General features: G+C 41.1%; 1 protein-coding gene across 1 annotated transcript; it reads right to left on the bottom strand.

Moving 5' to 3' along the window:
* Window positions 1-1,340: 1,340 nt before the first annotated feature.
* On the bottom strand, window positions 1,341-18,654 carry LOC108898788 (glycogen debranching enzyme-like). The gene is given in 34 exon segments (XM_018698834.2): window positions 1,341-1,649; window positions 1,786-1,919; window positions 2,015-2,099; window positions 2,328-2,425; window positions 2,955-3,166; window positions 3,419-3,531; window positions 4,072-4,207; window positions 4,431-4,542; window positions 4,730-4,955; window positions 5,146-5,248; window positions 5,517-5,692; window positions 5,877-6,010; window positions 6,172-6,308; window positions 6,434-6,564; window positions 7,047-7,181; window positions 7,301-7,410; window positions 7,585-7,703; window positions 7,796-7,946; window positions 8,312-8,452; window positions 8,669-8,767; window positions 9,285-9,320; window positions 9,322-9,449; window positions 10,558-10,681; window positions 11,825-12,012; window positions 12,303-12,442; window positions 12,571-12,668; window positions 12,793-12,901; window positions 13,415-13,547; window positions 13,782-13,893; window positions 14,030-14,211; window positions 15,510-15,713; window positions 16,288-16,457; window positions 17,123-17,333; window positions 18,547-18,654. Coding segments are annotated over 34 exon segments (4,545 nt in total). The 5' UTR covers window positions 18,587-18,654; the 3' UTR covers window positions 1,341-1,531.
* Between the last annotated feature and the right edge of the window lie 686 nt (window positions 18,655-19,340).

Genomic DNA, 19,340 nt, shown 5'->3' with positions numbered 1-19,340 from the left:
TGCTGCAGAGCTAGAACCAAAGCCAGTGCTTGTACCCTTTAAACTTCTTAGAGAAGTAACTGAGTGGGAAAAAAAAAGAAAAACATTTTTTTAATTGTCCTGTGAACAATCCTTATTTAACCTATGTACAGACAAACAAGTTCCAGCTAATAGTAGCATAAACATGCAACATAGGAACAGCAGGATAACAGGTTTGTTCAGTGTGCTGGTGTAGCTGGGCAGGGTGGAGTAGTGAGGGTATAAGTGGGTGGGGACTCGTGGTGAATGACGTATTCACCATGACATGGCAGAATTTCTTGAAGCTGTATAAAAAAGAAAAGCAGCAGGATAGATTTCCTGGTAACTGTCCCTGAATGAGAACAATAAGACTGGTTTCAGTTCTCAGAAGACAAAACATATTGAAACCAGAGACCTGCTCCTTCCTCCTCTCCTCAGTTTTCTCTGACACGCACAAAAAGGGAGGGGTGACAGGATGGGTAATCAGTTGGTTGTGATCTGCAGTCTTACCACTACATGCCACTATATCCTACACAGTGGTCCTTAACCCCAGTTATTACTGTGGTTTATTACAATCATTTGTACTCATTTATCCTAGTTTATGAGTTTGATTGCATTTCATTGCTTTTAGTTAAAAAAGTCATGTCATTTTACATTTTTTTAAATTATATTAGATACATTGGTGAATGTGTTCAGTTGCCCAGCCCAGGCCTCACGCCAGCTTCACTAGAGTCCCACATGCTTGGAGAAGCTATCGTGAGGACCTCTGAAGCAACTGGTACAGGTGAGAGCATCCTGGTAGCCTAGTGTTTGAGAAGGATACCTTGAAGTTGCCATGTTGCCAGGTTTGATTACAGAACGGTCCTGTGTGTCAGAACCCTCTCTCTCCCCATGATTGCTTGTCTGTTCTGTATGACATCAATACAATGCCAAAAAATAATCTTTGAAAAAGTTCTTATTGATTTTAGCTTCTGATTCTTAGCATATTTTTTTTTTAGCCAAGATGCAACGAAGGCCATGAACATTGGTGGCAATTGTTGGTCAACAGAGACTCAACAAACAATAACAGTAATGGTTACCATGAGTCAGAGTTTTGTAATCTCCTTGATGGTTGTGCAAATATGAAGTTCTATAGGAAGCTTTTTCCAGTTTCAGTCAGGGATGCTTTGGTCCTCCTCTACTCCTGAGGGAATACACGTCTTAATCCTCTGGATACACACAATGCAAGCAAAATACCACTAATGTAAGCAACATGTTAGCTTCTACCATTCAATTTCTATTATATGGAGAATAAAACTTTTTAGCCACACTGAATGTCAGCTCTGAATCAGTAGAGACAAAAATTCTAATTTATACACAAATTCCTGTATTTAATACATTTGTATTGGTTCAGATACATCCAGATACACCTTGTTCTTTGGGAAATACAGAGTTATACAGTAGGAAATATGAAGTCTCACATAATTGACAGTGAGCTATGTGTTTGTGAGGCAGGTGGGCATCATTGTTGATGTTGTAGCTCAGGGTGTAGCGGTCAAAGGTCATACAGGACTTCCAGGATGGTAGCAATGGATGAGGCTTGGCTCTCACAGCTGAAGGAGCAGTGCTGGCCATTCTCATTGGTCAGCCCAGGGAGACCTTTCCAAGGTGACCTTTAAAGAAGGCATTAGACAAAAGAGTGGCCCTTTATCACAAGCATTGTTGAAAGTTGAAGTTAAACATGCTAGAAGTCTTCCACAAAGTCAGAAGATCAGGAACAGCAACAACGTGCTGATTGTGAATTTGTACCTCTCCAAGTGAACAGCATGACGAGACAGAATGTTTTTCACCAGGTTAACAGTTTTATCATACGTCTCCTTTCCCATTTTCTTGGCAAAATAAAGTTTGGCACGCAGGAAGTAGCCAACAGGCCATAACCATTCCTGAAAGAGAAGGAAAAAGTTGTCAGGAGCTGCTAAGAAACCGTAACTGAGTAACTGCTGTAGAGAGGAGAATGCTGTACGTTTGCTTTGCTTACTGGGCCTTGATGATAGTTGAAGCCCATAGCTTGGTTGAAGTTATCATTATCCATGTTACTGTAGACTCCACGATACACCAGGTCACTGCAGAAACACAAGGTAGAGGGAGAGTTATCAATCATCTTTGATTAAGTTCCAACATCAAATCTTGTATTGGGAAGTGCACACAGCATGGTCTTTGAAAATGGTCTTGGTCTTGCAGAAGAAAACATATCACAAAAGTCTTCAATAAAAATTGACATGGTCAGAGCTGAGAGGTGGGGGGCTGGGGTGGTTCATGAAATGCTCTCAATACTGAAGCAGACAACTAACTCAGGGTCCAAGGTCTTCATTCCCAGGGGTCCCAGCAGCTTCCTCTCTGCTACACTCAGAGCCTCCCAGGCTTTTTCCACAGTGAACAGCTCAGGAGCCTGCATCAGACACACATACACACACACACATTACACAAACTGCGCCAAACACCATCCATCCATTTTCAATGTCGACAAAACACAGGTGTTCTGGATGGGCAAACTCCCATGACCCCACTGGTAACCTTGCAGGGAAACACCTTATTTTTTTCAGCTTAGAGCAGACCCATGCACACATGCAGCACATGAACCAGACAACAACCACATTTCATTTTGGCATTTGGCAAGTAACAGAGCATTAACATTAATTTCGTGATAGTGGACAATGAGTACTGCTAGCAATTTAAACTAGCAAAAGTCAGATCTGATAAATCCCTGCTACTTGGATATTTTCAACATTGCTAATTAAAAACAGCAGGTAGAGATCAGATACTCGTTAACAGATTTATTTCTCCAAGGTATTTTATTAGCCAGGAACAGGATCCAAAATGGAACTGGCTACTGGAACCTAACCCTTGGACTGAACCTGACAACCAAAAACCGATTTTAACAAAATGTACAATCAGGCGCACCAGCTGTCACTACTTACCACCATCATGGCAATAGGGAAGTTAGGCCGCAGCTGGTAGTCACACCAGGGGCTGGAAGCCCCAAAACTGTCCTTGTAGATGCCTCTTTTGTGGACCAGCTCTGGGTGTTTCTCCTCAGGGTCCAGGGGATCATGGGAAATGTAGAACTTCTTCTCAAAGTTTTCCTGGATCATACGATCCCACTCCACATATGACAGAGAATATGTCTCTCCTGAAATCCAACATTTAGGATCAACATTTTGATTATTTCAAGATGGTCTTTAGACTGTTAAGTCCATTCATTGTATAGCAACGTGGAGGACAAGACTTTGTTGTTTCTGTGGTTGTAATTCATTTTATTTCACTCTAGCTCATAATAACTAAATGTGGAAGCCTTAAGATAGTGTGGTAAAAATGTGTTTTGGTCAGTTTCTTCTCTCCACTCTAAGACATTCTGATATGTAATGTATATGATTGACTGTACCTTCTCTGCATATGCTGACTGCTGCATAGGGGAAGTTTCCATTGTTGTGGAGCTTCACAAGCCAGCGTACAATAGACTTACACAGACCCACTATCTCCACTGCAGAGCCATCCCTACACACACACACACACACACACACATACACACAAGAATACAAAGAGTTGCAGTGTTCTAAACAATGCTGCTTTATAGCAGTACGTGCCAAGTGGAAAGGTGTGTCTTAAGTGAAAATTGAGTGGTGTGGATTGACTCCCTACCACCCATCTCAGCTGCTGATATCATGAGCCTCCTCACAGTTTAACAGAAGCTTATCTTTTCAAATTTCTGGTCATCACCACAACCCATCAGCCTCCAGATACACTACGATTTACTGTCAGCTGATGGAGTATTTGTCCTCAAGTTACAGTCAGAGGGGAACCTTTCAGGTTTCTAGGTTTTAGGAGCATCTTAATAGTCTGCAATGTTGGTCAAACACGTTTTACTGACAATCTTCGCAGACAATTAGGCCATTTATTAGCAACACAGCACTTTCCACGAAAAAAGTACAATCAAAGCCTGCGGTATCCTGTTCCTTAGCAATTTTACCAGAAAAAAATAAATCATGATGGATATTTGCTGGACAAACCAAGCTTGAGGAGTGGGAGAAAATGCACCTGGGTGTAGCAGGGATTCCCTTGTTGTGAGCCCTCTCACTCTCACCCATCTTGTCCATCCAAGTCCCACAGTTGAAACGATTTCCTCCGTAGATGAAGCCAGTGTTCTGGTCCACTCCAGCCTCTACACTGAATCCTGGTGGCAGTGAGATGGATTACTATTAACATTGTCACAGAGTTAGCAACGTGTCATGTGATATTTACTTTGCATTCACAAATGAAACATTCAAACTATATCTGGACTGTCCTAAGACAGTTAATCATTTACTTCTTAGATATGCATCTGTGTAAAGCTGGGAATACATCTAACATCTAGGAAGCATCAGTTAGAAGTGTTGTTAATAAATGCATGAAAATACCTTCATCAGTCATGATGCAATCTAACTGTGGCCCAGCGTTGGTTTCTCTGAACTGTATACCCTGCACATGTCTCTGCATGGCCTCCTGGATAACATCATACAGTGGCTGATCCTAAAGGGAAAAAAAAAATCAGTTTGACTGGCAGGAATGACATGTGGCAAAGGGTCCAGGCTAGATTTGAAGCTGGGCTGCTGCTTTTACCTCCAGAATCAGGAGCACTCCTCCCGTTTTGCAATTCTGTAACAGGCTGGTAATGGCTAATGCTTTGCATCTTTTATAACAACACACACAGTCCTACCGAGGCTTGAGCAGGCTGAGGCTCAGACGTGTTATCAGGGTACATCCTGGAGACAGGACACTTGAGGATGGAGACTCCATCGGGTACCAGTGTGCAGTATTCCTGGATACACTGTAGCCACCACCACACAGCATCCCTGCAGTTGTAGCGTGCACTGCCACCCTGGCCCAGCAGGTTGGGGATCAGGCCGCAACGCAGTGTTCCCGCAAATGCCAGGATGATGTTCCTGTGACAATTGACCATCAAAATTAATTCAAAATGTCACCTTAATAGGTAATTGATCTATTAGACATTTTAATCAGATTAGTTTATTTTGGTATGGAAATAAAGACCACAGTGTCCTCAGTCCAATCAGGCTGTCTGCAAGGCCCTAGGTATCTTGAAGCCTATGCTCATGTCCAGTGTAGCAGACTCACCGAGCCTCCAGGTGTCTGCCCGTCAGCAAGAGCAGTCCTCTCAGGGATATTAATGTGTCACGACCCCAACAACGAAATTTCCCAGCACAGAGGTGAGGAAGACCTTAAGTAAAGATAAACATCTATTATCTCTGAGAACATATACAATTTAATACCCAAATATAAGCTGTACTTTATTTCACAAACCAAATGTTGAACAAAATCTAAATGCTGTGCTGCTGTGTTTGGTTTCTGGCCTGGCAAAGTTAAATATATATATATATATATTCCACTCTGCACTGTGTACACAAGAATGTCATTCAGGATGAATACACACTTACTTTTTCTCATCTTTTCTTATGAAAAGAGAAAGAGAGAGTGAAAACACAGACCTGCAGCCAGCGACACGCAACACTGCTCCTCCTGGTTGCTAACTTCATCAAGGCAGTATGTAACGTCTTTGAGGTGAGGAGAGAGTTTGGGCAGGGCACAACTGCGATCCACACCACACATCTGCACCGAACCCAGTGCCAGCTGTTTAACCAGGCTAGAACTGTTCTGCACAAATCTATGGTTGTCAAGGGAACACAACAGACAGTTACACACAGATCATAAGATCATGTCATCAAGTAAACTGTGTGACTAGAGCAGATACTTTATGATTTATCATTGCAGGTCAAATTGATGAATGAATTAGTGACTGAGTTAGGGAATTAGGGAAATCAATAACAAAGAAAAAAAAGACCAAACACCTTGACATGCGTTTGAAAACAGCCTCCAGAGCGGTGGTGTAGGCGCCCTGAATGATGGCGTCAAAGTAACAAGGCATAAGGTAGCGGGGGATGTGCTTCAGGTAGTTGAACATGACCTGGAACCACTGGCCCACCTGTAGGTCAAAGGTCAATATCAGTCAACACTACACAGATTTTCTGTTGCATTATGCTGCGCAGAGACCAGAAATGTCTCAACAGTGTGGACAGTGTGGCCAGTGTGACAATGCTGACCAGGTCAGGTGCAGGCCCTGGAGCTATCCTGACTTTAGCTCACCTCTTTCAAAGCCCCACTCTTGGCCAAAAGTCTGTCAGAGACGTAGTCCATCATCCAGTCTCCCTGCCTCAGGTTGTCACAGAGTGGATGTCCAAGGTCGTTCTTTGGACGGATCTCTGCCATCACCGACATCAGCCCTATAGGAACCACAAACTCCTCATGAATATAGGCACTGCATAAATTCTGGGGAAAAAGAAATATGAAGATGATACTGGTGCACACCCTGCACTTGCACGGGTTTTATTTTGTGTGTTTCAGGTACCTTGCAAGCCTCCATATTTGAGAGGTAGCCAAGAGGGAATGTTGTAGCATCCCCCGCCATCCTCTCTCTCCTCAGCATCACAGCGGTACAGCAGCATGTTCATGTCAACCAGGGTCAGCTTGGACATGATGCTAAGGAAAAGGGAGAGAGATGATGATGATGATGATTCCAGAGGATGACAGAATGACATGAGCAGGGAAAATACATGTATGCCCTGATAAAAGCTCACACATAGACTTGTGATGTAATGAGCTTTATGTACTGCAAAAAGATTGTAAGGCTAGTTACTCAACCTGTAAGGAAGCCTATCTTTAAAAAACTTCACATTTGTTCAGTATTCAACAGAAGTATTTATCAGGAAGTGTACTTATCACTGATGCTGTTATTTCAAGGAAGCAAACTGAAATTGAGTCGACTGTAGAACTAAAATATTCCTACGTCATGGTAGAAGAGTTGACAAACTTCCTACAGTGACAATGTTGTGTAATTATTCATTGTAATAGTAATTATTAGTTATTAATGATAGCCAAATTGATAAGTTGTTACACCAACAAAATGACCTACTCTATGACTGGTATTGTCATTGTTATTTTAATTGTTAAGGCATACAAACCTCATCAGTGGTTTGGTGAGAATAGATGGAGTGCTGTTTTCAGCCAGGCTGCCAGTCTGGTACTGAGGACTAAACTGGATCAGGTGGCGTCTCAGAGCCCCCAGCTGCTCCTGGGACCTGGGCTCCAGACTCACCCTATAGAGTAGAAGAACAGCAGACCACAAGTAGATCCAAAGCAGACCAGACACACATAAAACTATTAAAGCGATTCTGTCAAATTACGAATAACACTTGCTGTTCCTTCACTCACCCACCTAAAGATGATGATGCTGCCTGGTGTGAACTTTTCAAACACTATATCCTGATTAACACCGTTGTGTTTTGACACCATGGTTGCCTTTTTCACCACCTTACTGTCCTCCAGCTGGAACAATTTTGAAATAAGTTTTTAAAGTCTAGACATAAAGTTACATGTTTTGGACTACTGCTTAAACATTATTTATCTCCCAGAGGTACCGAGAGCCACATTACAAAGCACCAGAAATACAAAAGAACACATCCAGAACCTCATGTCACTGAATATAAGTGCAGTACACACCTGAATGTGTTCATTGATCTCTACAGTACACACTGGCAGGCCATTGATGTTTTTGTCATCTTTTCTGTTGGTGTTGCTCACAATGGTCTGAGCCTCCAGCACCACTTCTTTAACCTGACCTGTGAAGATAATAAACAGACAGAATCCAGGTCAATTCACCCCTCTGAGAGTAGATGCAGGGTGCCTCTGATGATTAGGATAAGACTATCACCTGGTATGCGCATAGGTGGAACATCATCTTTATAATGGTGTCTCTCTGGATTTTTGACCGGCCTTCGCAACACAGCTACCACAGACTGGTGGTTGCTGGGACAGTGTCTGGTCACTGCAGTCACGCCCTCACACAGCTGTTCCACATACACCTGCACATCAGAACAGAACATGGCAGCAGAGAATCAGAGGAAAAACACTTACTCTATCATCTGAGAACAAAGAAGTGTGTCCTCTACACTGTTTTAGTAGCTTATTTCATCAATCTTTAATTTGCTTTACTTGTGATGCATATATAAAGCCCACCCATGAAGGTGAGTTGTAATCATGGGTAAGACTAAGGTGAGCTTCCACAATATCTGAGAGATTAAATTATTTAATTACATGTGAAGTTAATACTATATAATACTGTTTCTTAAATTTAAAATAGAGGTTTCAAAACAATTTTTGACATATGGGTAGGGGATATTATGATGCAACACAAATAATAATGTTGTATGTAAATGAGAGAACAGACCTGAGTGAAGCCCTCAGCAGCCATCTCCTGGTGAAGCCTGTTTAGTGCCAACTTTCCAGCCAGGATCCCAGTCTGCAGGTTGACCTGGTCATATGTGTGGGCCTCAGAGTTCCAGCAAGTATACTTATGATCCTCTGAGATCTGAGCATCACATTAAAGTGTTGGTGGTGACAGGACCAAAGGATATTTATGTTCATTGGTAAATCAACTTTTTATTCGATATGACTAGACAGCATACTGCATTACAAAATCTAACGAACAGATTTACATGAAACTATGAAAATACATGTATGTATATACACACAGAAACAAGTGGTTATACTGCCATACTGTGGTACTTTATGTGTATTTGATCACCTGATGAAGCAGCTCATCGTGCCCTCTGGTGCTGCCTGTTGCACAACAGGCCATAGAAACCAGAGTAGAGTTGGGGAGGAAATCGTAAACTGAACACTTCTGAAATAACACAACAGGCAAAGAGTGGCCTAAAATTAACCATCTCATTTTTATTTGCAAGTCAGCACTGTGAGAAAATGGACAACATCATGCCTTCATGCTGTCATCCACCAAGTGTGGACTGGAACTCATCCAACACTGCCCCTACTCATGTAATTTGGCCCCTCAGACTATTACCTCCTGATGATAATGTTATTGCTACTATAGACCATTTTCTCAGACAATGTTGACCGGTAACTTTCAGTTACCCAGAACAGAAATACCATGAAAGTTATTAACTTCAAATTGCATGTGCATTTAGAGTTGTTTAACTCACCTCCATCTATCTTAAACAGATTCACTGCAACCTAGTGTACACAACACTTTTGTTCAAATGTTGTCAGAGATCCACTCTTTTTTTAGACAAACTTTGATGTCACAGTCTGAACAACCAGTAACTATAGATTTTGCAGTGGTAGTAGAAAATGTGTAGTAGAAATTTTTGGTAATTTAATCTGTATTCAAGATGAAAACATACCTGAATGGGGCTGTAATTGCTGGGGCTCATGTCCATCGAACATGGTGTGAGCGACAGCTGGGATCAGAGGCCGAAGGTTGGGCTGTACAAAGGCACCTACAGGCTCCCTGCCAAACCAAGACAGCCAGTGCCCCTCTTCCTGATGGTCCACAACATCTATAGCATCTAGCAGAGAAAACAGAGGGAAGAGAAGCCACTGCACATCATATCAGCAAGCACTTCTGAAGAGCTGTGTGCAGGCCAAGCTAGTTGTGTGATGGTCTCTACTGGAATGGATTAATAAACATGTATGGATTGGCAAACCATGAATTTTATACATGTAACACCTGTATCCACACTGTCACTTTGTTCACTGTATGGAGATGTATGGCTTAAATAGTTTATCAGCTCATATATCTAATAATGACCTGTGCTGAAATAACAGAGAATGCAATACTTGGCAGCTACAGTCAGTTCTGCTGAATAATGCATTCACCCCTTAACAGCACAGCCAGGAAGCAAAGCATGTTTTCACATTTAAACCTCATTTTATAATAACACTTTAGTATTGTCTTCTATGCTTAACTGCTGGATCCCCAATATAACAAGTATAGGGAAGCTGCAAATTCAACCACAACAGTGCTGGTGTAGTTGCTTACCTCTGGTGAGTGAGGTAATGCCCAGCCTAGTCACACAGACATTCTGCTGCTCCTCACTGCTAATAAACAGGTCAGCCACCACATACAGGTCTGGTCTCAGAGAACGAGCCTGATTGAGCATGTGCTGCAGAGCCAGAACACACCAAACATGGCCAGCAGGGTCACCATCACACCATGCGGAGGTAGGCAAAGAGTTAAGAAAGGAGTGATAACAAGAGGAGTGACAGAAGGGTGATGGAGATGCATAGATGGACAGAATGGACATGCAAAAAATAGAGAGTAAAAATTGGATGTACAGCATGATGATGAATCATGGTTTGGATTGATGGGATTAGGGAATCAGATGAAAATAATAGGATGTGTAGTTTAGCAAGTTTGTATTACAACATATTTGAAATGACAAAAAACAGTGACAATATGGATCATTCATGTATGTGAGATGCAGTTACATTAAAAGGCACAGGCAGACAGAAAAAATAGAAAGAAGAGAAACGGAAGAAGAGATTTAGAGTCATTCCCACAGCAGTTCTTCACATTCCAGTTGGCTTTGCAGTGCTTTGTCTAAACTGTGCATTCTCCAGCACAGCAGTGAGCAGAGAGGAGCGAGGACACAGAATCAGGGTCGGGGTCAGTACCTCGCATCAAACTGGTGATTCCCAGGCGGTTTACAAAGACATTGTCAATAAGCTGACTGCCGGTAAAGAGCTCAGCTATCACATAGAGGTTAGGCTTGATGGCTCTGGCTGCTGCAAGCATCGCCTACAGGGACCAACACATAAAGTATACAGCAGTTAACCTTATGTCTATCCACCAGAAATAACCTATGCCTATGACTGTCAAAATTTTACACATGCTTCTCCCAAATGATCTGTGTCATTTCGGTGGATCAGTTTTGGCAGCTATTTGCAAAGAACTTTACTCCCTCCTTGCACGTTTTAGAGGTTAGATGGTGCACTTGCCATTAATCCAAACATCAATTTTAAAGCATAAGATTAGGCTATAGTTAAAATACAGCTTAGTTTGGTTTGCTGCTACTGAAAACCTGGAGCTAATTAAAAATAATAAGCAGTGAGGGCTGTTTGTATACCAGCCATCTCAGATATTGATATCACGTCTTATCCAACTGGTCCCATTTCAAATATTCCACTGAGACCGAATGGGACAACAAAGAAAATGGGACAACAGAGAAAATAAGAGGAAGTCACATTTACTTTAATTACAGTAACAAGTCACTTTTTTGTCTCAACAAATAAACTTGGCTTCAATTTGACTTGCAGTCGATACAGTAAAAACAAATGTCACATAAAAAGTCATAATAAACCATTTGAGAATGGAGCAAAATGAAGGATTTAAATCAGCAGCTGCAGCAGAGAAGCTGATGCCGTGTCTGCGGCCGCAGGAAGTCAGAGCTCCGTGTCCAGAGAGGTGACAGCTGCTCTGAGCTCACATGCTTCAAAAAATACACATTTTAAATGTGTACATCTCAATCTGGATTGTGGAGGATTTTATGGAGCACAAGGCTCACAGAATGATGTTAAGGTGAGCACAGCAACTAACTTGCTGATTATTGTAACTCACAAACCACCGTGCTGTTCTCTTTTTGCTTTACTTTTGTTTGTTGGCTGCAACTGCTGCATAGTTTCTATAGTTTATACATCTCTGCACTGTGTGCCTTAGTGATGCTTTAATCTGTTGTTATACTTTTACTTGTTATACATTTCTTAAATCTGTGTGTGTATGTGTAGCATACACTGTTTCTTGTATATGGCTCTTATCGCTTCAGGTACTGACTAATTTGACAAACAATACATTTTTCATGTAACACATTTATGAGTGTATATGCTCAGCAGAATCATGATCAGTCAGCTGAGTGGTACAACAGAAAGAATAGTTAGAGAATACCTCAGTCACATGCACCGGGGTGGAGAGGCAGTTGACCAGGCGTACTCCAGAGAAGACCTTGGCTGTAATCTCTGTGTATGCCTTCATACGAGTCCACAGGTAAGGACAGTCCTCTGGTTTCTCCCCATAACGAAGCTTGACAGTGCTGCCCTGACAGACCAGTTCTCTCCGCAGGTAGACCTCTGAGCCTGCAGACAATATGAGAAGAAGAAATGGCAGATTAGGGAACATGGTGGTGCAAATATCCCTCTATTTATTGTGTGAGATTTGAATGGCTGCATGTAGAGATTTGGCTTCAGGTATCCTGTGGAGTTTGTTTGCTTGTTTTTATGAGTGGTCAATCACATACACAAGGACACACATGCACACATGTGATGAAACACACATCCCTGGCTTTGTACTATTCCACTGATCAACAGGTAGTAGTAATGTGTCAGCAGAGGCAGAGGCATTAGTTACCGTTGCCCCTGTTGTTTACCTGGCTCAGCAAAGTCCCACTGCAGGTCCTTTCCTTTCACAAAGCCATCATGGGCCAGGATGTAACACGCCTTCTCTCTCTGCTCCATCAGTTGCATTTCTTCTTCAAAGTTCATTTCTTCAAATGGAAAGGTGAAATACCTGGAGATGTACAGTCACAGACTCAGAGACAATAACATTACATACAACTAAGTATTATTACTCCTTTTAGGTAACCAAAAATTCATTAGAATCTCAAGAAATTTTGAAGATGAAATTTTAGAGACTACCTGGGACATAGAGGGTTTTTCCTCGTGACTGGACCCAGTTTAGGCCCCTGATCAGCAAGACGTTCATAAATTACATTTTCCACAATGCAGTTAGTCGCCTGAGGAGATAAAACAGAAGTGGGGTTTCAATAAAAAAAGTCTGAGCATAGAAAGTTAAACAGGGAGGAGTGAAGAGATCTGTTAACCAGACCAGCACACACACACAAGCACACACACAGACACCTGCTCTGCATGCTGGTTTATCTCTTTATACAATTCTGAGTTCAACTCCTCCAGTCTCCTTCTGAAACAGTTGCAGCAGTCCTGGGTGGTTGACGGGCTCATACTGTCACTAGTGAGAGGGACAGAGAGAATTTAATCACATTAATACATCAGCTCTTGGTAAAAAAAAAACATGATGATAACATTATATGGTTGGTGATTATTTCAGTATGTATTGTTTTCATTGCAGTAGTAAAAACATTTTTTAATATCCTGTCCATTAGGTTTTCCTAAACTTCTAAAATAATGACCTCCTGAGAGTATATCAATCTTTTCCTGAGGTTCCAAGGATTTCATGACAGAAATTAAGTTTGATTTAAAAAACAGAGCTGAGGATAATTAGTATTTGTTGTATTTATTATTTTTCTTTATTCAAATTTTCTGTTGTAATTCTTTCATGTTCATTAAACTATAGGGCCATATGTTTTAACTGATATGAGAAAGGTTTAGTTTACATATGACATGATCTTGTTGCTGTAACAGTAATAGTATTACTGTAATGTCTCAATTTCCAGTACCCAAGCCCACTGTTCCTGTCACATGAGAAGTAAAGTCCAGAATGTCATGGCTGTAGAGGAGTCACCTGTGAGGTGTGAATATGTCCAGGGCAGAGTTCATATCCACTGTATTTCCAAAGCGTCTGTACTGAGGGTCCTGCACCATCTTTAGCTGCTTCTTAGATTCTGGACTGGAGCCAGACCTGACACCTAAACCACCTGTATGAACAGAGGTCCATAGACAGAGCTCATCAGCATTCTCAACAGTTTGTGGCATCCAGAAATGTTACAGAACTGCAATATATTTTGTTTTTAATTTTTTGTTTTTCTTTGTTGTTTGGTTTAAAACACTTAATTATATATTCAAACATATCCTTACTGAAATAATACTGTGAATTATTACATTTCTTTTTCTTATCACTGTTATGTGTTCCTTCATCACTGTCGTCTCACCAGCCTGTAGCAGCTGTCTGAACTGCTCCACAGCTGAGTCCACACTGACCTGCAGGAACTCCCACAGCCTGAGTCTGGAGAAGACCTGCTGCCACAGTATGCAGCGCAGCGCCTGACACACATACACATACATACACATGCAGGGGGGAAAAAACGTCACATCAGATTCTTAAGATAGAGGTGTGCATGTGTGTAATGGATAGCTACCATTAGTTACCATTAAATTGATAACAATGAGCTACTCTCACGTTTATATGTTGTTCATCTTGAATAAGTGCGGGCACTCCTTGTTCAGCATATTTCCCATCAGCCACCTCACAGCTGAGATGCCACAGAGCTCTGTCCAGGACCCACGCTGGTTTCAGATAAGGAGCGTTAACCAGGTTGAAGCCACATTCAGGATGTAGGTGAATCCACTCACTGTCAACCGCTACAGGGTAGAAGAGAAGGAGAGGAGAGGAGAGGAGAGGAGAGGAGAGGAGAGGAGAGAAATTACAGACAAAAGCAGCTGTTACATTGCATATTTGTTCCTGTATGACTGACTCCTTTGCTATGGATAATGTGATGTGTCAGTATTTATTCGCTCACTAAATAAAACCTAAAATCTATTATTTACAAAAAGATCACTGTCAACTGTTAGGGACAATAGACCTTTTGCTGTGACACCAAATGGCTTGTTGTCTTGCCATTTGCTGTCAGCTGGGACGGGGCAGTGGTTCATCTTTCAGCACAACAATGACCTGCGGCCAAGACAATACTGGAGTGGCTTCAGGACAAGTCTCTGATTGTCCTGGAGTAGCCCAGGGGATAACCTGCCCAAATCTACCACCAAAGCTGGTAGAGACCAACTCAGTGTCTGTGTGAAACGCACAGCTGGCACTGCAGGACACACACTGATGGTGTTGAGTTACACTCTGATTCCATAATGCCAACTTATGATGTAAAACCACACACAGGAGTGGCAATATCCTGATATTCTTTGATTCAGTGTAAACAAGCAAAGTTGGCATAATCAGGGGTCTTCTCAATGTCAGACTTTTTTCACAATGGGGTAACCTGAAGCTACTTACACATTGCAGGGAATGCACTGAGAGTCAAAGACACATTTATCATGGGTGATCACTGGTGCTTAAGAGCACAGGTTTAACTACATCATATTTATGGAGTATAGACTGGAATCTGTTTATTTGCCTTAAAATATTATTTTAACTTAGAGATGAGACCTAACCACCTTAGTCAAACTAATGACACAAGGTGGTGTAGCAAAGGTCATGCTGTATACCAATACCAAATCATTTTAATTAAAGCTTTGCTAAACAATAAAATCAGAATTCAAACTATACTGATCAATGTAGTATTAGTGAAAATTAATATCTGTGAGAAAAAGTTTTTCTAGGTCTACTTGTCATGCTCTTTCAAAGTGCACCCAGTCTATCTATGTGTATGACCTTCAGCATGAATAGAGACTAAATGTCAATGGGGAAACTGAGAAGGTGATGCAACAGCCACAGCTGCCTGCTGGAAAGGCCAACAGCTGTGGTTTATTTCCACGACATCACAGTCACTATCCTTGTTAAAAATAAAACAAGATAATTTTTCACTCATCATACAGGAGTCACTGCAGCAGCTGATAAAAATAAGACAACAGCACAGAACAATACAGTGGTATGTGACCACCACTGATTATTACATAAAATCCATCCATCCACCCACCCATCCATGACTTACCTGTGTGACTGTAGACTACATCAGTGATGCAGACCATGCCCCAGTCTTTCCTCAGCATCTCCACTAGCTCACCAATGTCTCTCCAAGTACAGGGCCTTCCATTGGGTGAGAAGTCAGGGTTTAACTCCAGCTGATCAGCCACGGAGTAGCAGCAGCCAGACACACCAAGCTTCTGCAGCGGGGTAAAATGGATCATGTTGTAGCCTAGACGGAACAAAACCAAGAGTAACATTAATCCTGAAACTGAACTTATCATCACTGTTGAGATCAGAGAGTCATTAATCTGTTGGATTCTGAGCAATCAGTCATAAAGCAGATTCTGTAATGGAGGATGCATTTTCATCCCAAAGCTAATATCTGACACACTGGTGACATGCCTTCAACACTATTTGGGATTGATACCCATTATTATGGTTCAGATTACACAATGTTTTTGATTGATCAGATGATCACTTTGTCAAAGACAGTTACAGTTATTGGTATTGAACTCTCTTTTCTTTTCTTTTTTTTAATGTGACAACCCTAAAACAGGTATAGAAATAATGACTGAATGTATATATGGGGGAAATATGGAAATTTTGTAAAAAAGTTTCTTTGGTCTCCAGTTTGTGTCCTGTGACTTCTGTTATTAAAGTGCATTTAGTGCATTTTAAAGCAAGTACTACTAACAACAATATGTGGAAAGTTCATATTAACTCAATATCCAATATCTGTATCAGTGTATTATATTGGTACTGTATTCAGAAAATTGTTCTTTTGCTTTGTCCTGTCCACTTACCAGTCTCCTTGGCGACTCTGACCCTGTCGAGCCATTTGTCCAGTGGGCCAAGGCACCTGGCCAAATATGTTTGGCTGCTGATGCAGTCCAGTGGGAGGATGTCATTGTTGGCTCCCACCCTCAACACAGGATCGACAACAATGTAGCCACCACTCACTTTCTCTTTATCCCTGTCAAAAACAAACGAAAAACATATATATTAGTTTATGCATGAACACCTAGACTGGACACATATGAAGATACTGTAAATGACGGTCAGTTTAATGCTTCATGTAATTTACTGGGCACTACAGTCCTTTTTTCTGCTCTCACTTTGTTACTTTGCAGGCTCCAGGTGGATGTCCCATCTGATCAGATTTGTGTTTTTTGTGTTGTGCTCATGAGTCAGTGCAGTGTAAATATGATACTTGTGCAAATGTTTCTGTTTACTCTTGTTGAAATTACAAAAGCAAACATAAATGGTAATTTTTGTGGCTTCTGGAAGAGACACACACACGTGAATATTTCACATGTTGACTCATGTTGAGACCTTTCAATGCATTACAGTGTTTTATTGACTAGAAATCAAATGTATGGGAAAAAAATATTTCTGATGTTATTACAGTAGGGTGTGCAATAAGTACTTGGGTTGTGATTAGAAATGAATGTACAACATCTATTATTGAAGGTGTATTGATATTTTTGTTGCACTATAATTTTGTCGGTGGCTTGCTTACCCCTGATTGTTTTTAATCTGTCAGACTGGTAAGATATTACACTCAGGTTCAGAGTTTATAGCTTGTAGTATGCAACATACAATATTCACCAATGCAGTAGTGGTGACAAAACAACTTACCCACAGGAGAAGTAGTACTGGTAAGATCCAGCCACCATTAAGTCTAGTCTGCAGTATTTATCACAGTCATCCTCCTGGCCATTTGGATAGACCCAGTCCAGAGGATGGAACTTTTGGCTATCAAACTTGTGGCTTTTGGTAGGGTAGTTAGTGTAGACCTGGACTTCCTTACCCTGAAGGGTAGGGCCAAGACGGAACTGCAGTTCAAAACCTGAGGACAGCAGAAGTGATGAGGGCTGGGGTCCTTAACTACTTGAAGGCCAAGCATACCGTGTACTCAGCTTCCCATGCTGAATTAATGAGAACTATTTGAAGGAAGCACAACTCACACCAGCATGCACTTTTAGACTTTTAGAGTTACACTTTCAAGAGAATTATGGCAATTTCAGTACGTTTCTGCTGGAGCTTGATTAGCATTTTAGAAAGCAATCATAACATGCAGACCACAAGTTATTGAATTTATCATAAATCATACAGTTACAATTTACAGATCTTCACACACCTTTCATGTTCTATTTATAAAATGAAGGAATTTAGTTTGTTTCTGATTTATGTAAGAGCAGTTACCATGCCATCATTGTTTTGGCTGTTTGCTGCTTTTGCTCACACCCCACAGTAAATTTCACCAGACAGATTTTGGTCTGACTGCACCATAACAAAAATAGAACCAAGCATGTGGAACACAGTACATATATCATGACATACTTTTGTTGCACGACACGTGTCCGGTTTACTTTTCTTGCACATGACTGTGCAGGCATGCAGTCTTAAGCAGATGAAAATGCATGTCACACGTACTGTTGGAGACATACAGATGTGGAAACCATGAATTGGCTTAGATGCTAGATGCATAATTTATCTGCTCACATTTTGTATATAATCCTCCAGGTTTTTCTGATTTATCTGATCATTTTTAATAATTTATTGCAGTATGCTGTTTTCAGTTAATATCCTGAGTGAAAGCGCACCAACAATTTGCGACAATTTGAACACAAATCTTTTTTTGTGTGTGTGTTGTTATATTATCAGTGTTAAAACAATGAACTGCTCAGATTAGTCTATAATCGGGAGTAACAGGTTCAGTCCTCAGATGGACAGGATAAATCTGTGTGTGGTAACTGTGTGAAGGGAACAGGACATTCCTTAAATATACAGCCTGCTCCCTCTGAGTACATTTCACAGACTAGACTTGAAAAAGAAACCACGTCCCTGACAAGACTGCAGGACTGCAGTTTTAAAGGTTAAATCTGTAAGACATGGTGCATGTTGTATTATTCAGCTACAGCTGACTGTAGTATAGCTCCACCATTTAGTACTGTAGGTGACAGTGTAGTGGTGGTGTTGTGGAGTAGCGGGTGCAATAGTTGAGCTCCGACCGTGCAGTATTATTAACATGCTGTGGTTAAAGTTCAGAGTTGTCCTACCTTGTTCCAGGCGGAACAGAGCTTGCTCCAGTCTCTCCATGTCACTGAGCAGCAGTAGGCCTCTGCTCTGTCAGCTGGCCTCTAACATACTATCCTGTTCTATTTAGGCTGCCTTCCACGTGAAGGGAGAGAGAGACAACACTGTCATAGCCTGGTAACATGAGACAGCTTAGCAAACAGCTGTCTTTATGGAGGACCTCATCTGCCAAAACAACTGATAACTAATAAGTACTAAATTATTCTTACTCTCATTTAAACTGCCTTCTCATTAACACAAATGTATTAACTTTTTACAGCAGTCTCTTCTACAGCTGAGCAAAATATCAAATAATTATTATATATTTGTACATGTAACTGTCACTCCTAATGTTGGATGTTGCCCCAGAATTAATAAGAGTGATGCCTTTTGTTCTGGCCCTCTGTGTTATCTCTTGGAAGCTGGAGAATAAATGCTTGTATGCAGATGTCAACCTCGCAACTGTTATTCAATGTTGATATATTTTATATATTCAATATTTGGATGGAAACAGTGTTCTGGCGTGTGCTGTCAGTTCGTACAGAGGGTTTTTCAGTTCACCTACCGCTGGCGTTTATCTGGGGCTTGTCTTTTGGGACTTCACAGTGCTTTGTATTCTTCATATTCATTTAATGAGACAATTCAGCCAAATTATCAATAAATAAATAAAGTAAATTTGAAAATGTTCACACCTGTCCTGGAAATTGCTGTCCATTAAATTGGATGCAATTTGAGATATATGTCAATTTCACCATACAGTGAAGGTGAATTGAATTTG

This window comes from Lates calcarifer, linkage group LG24, assembly GCF_001640805.2.
Source record: "Lates calcarifer isolate ASB-BC8 linkage group LG24, TLL_Latcal_v3, whole genome shotgun sequence".
NCBI lineage: Eukaryota > Metazoa > Chordata > Actinopteri > Centropomidae > Lates > Lates calcarifer.
This window is presented reverse-complemented; position numbering and strand designations above follow the sequence as displayed.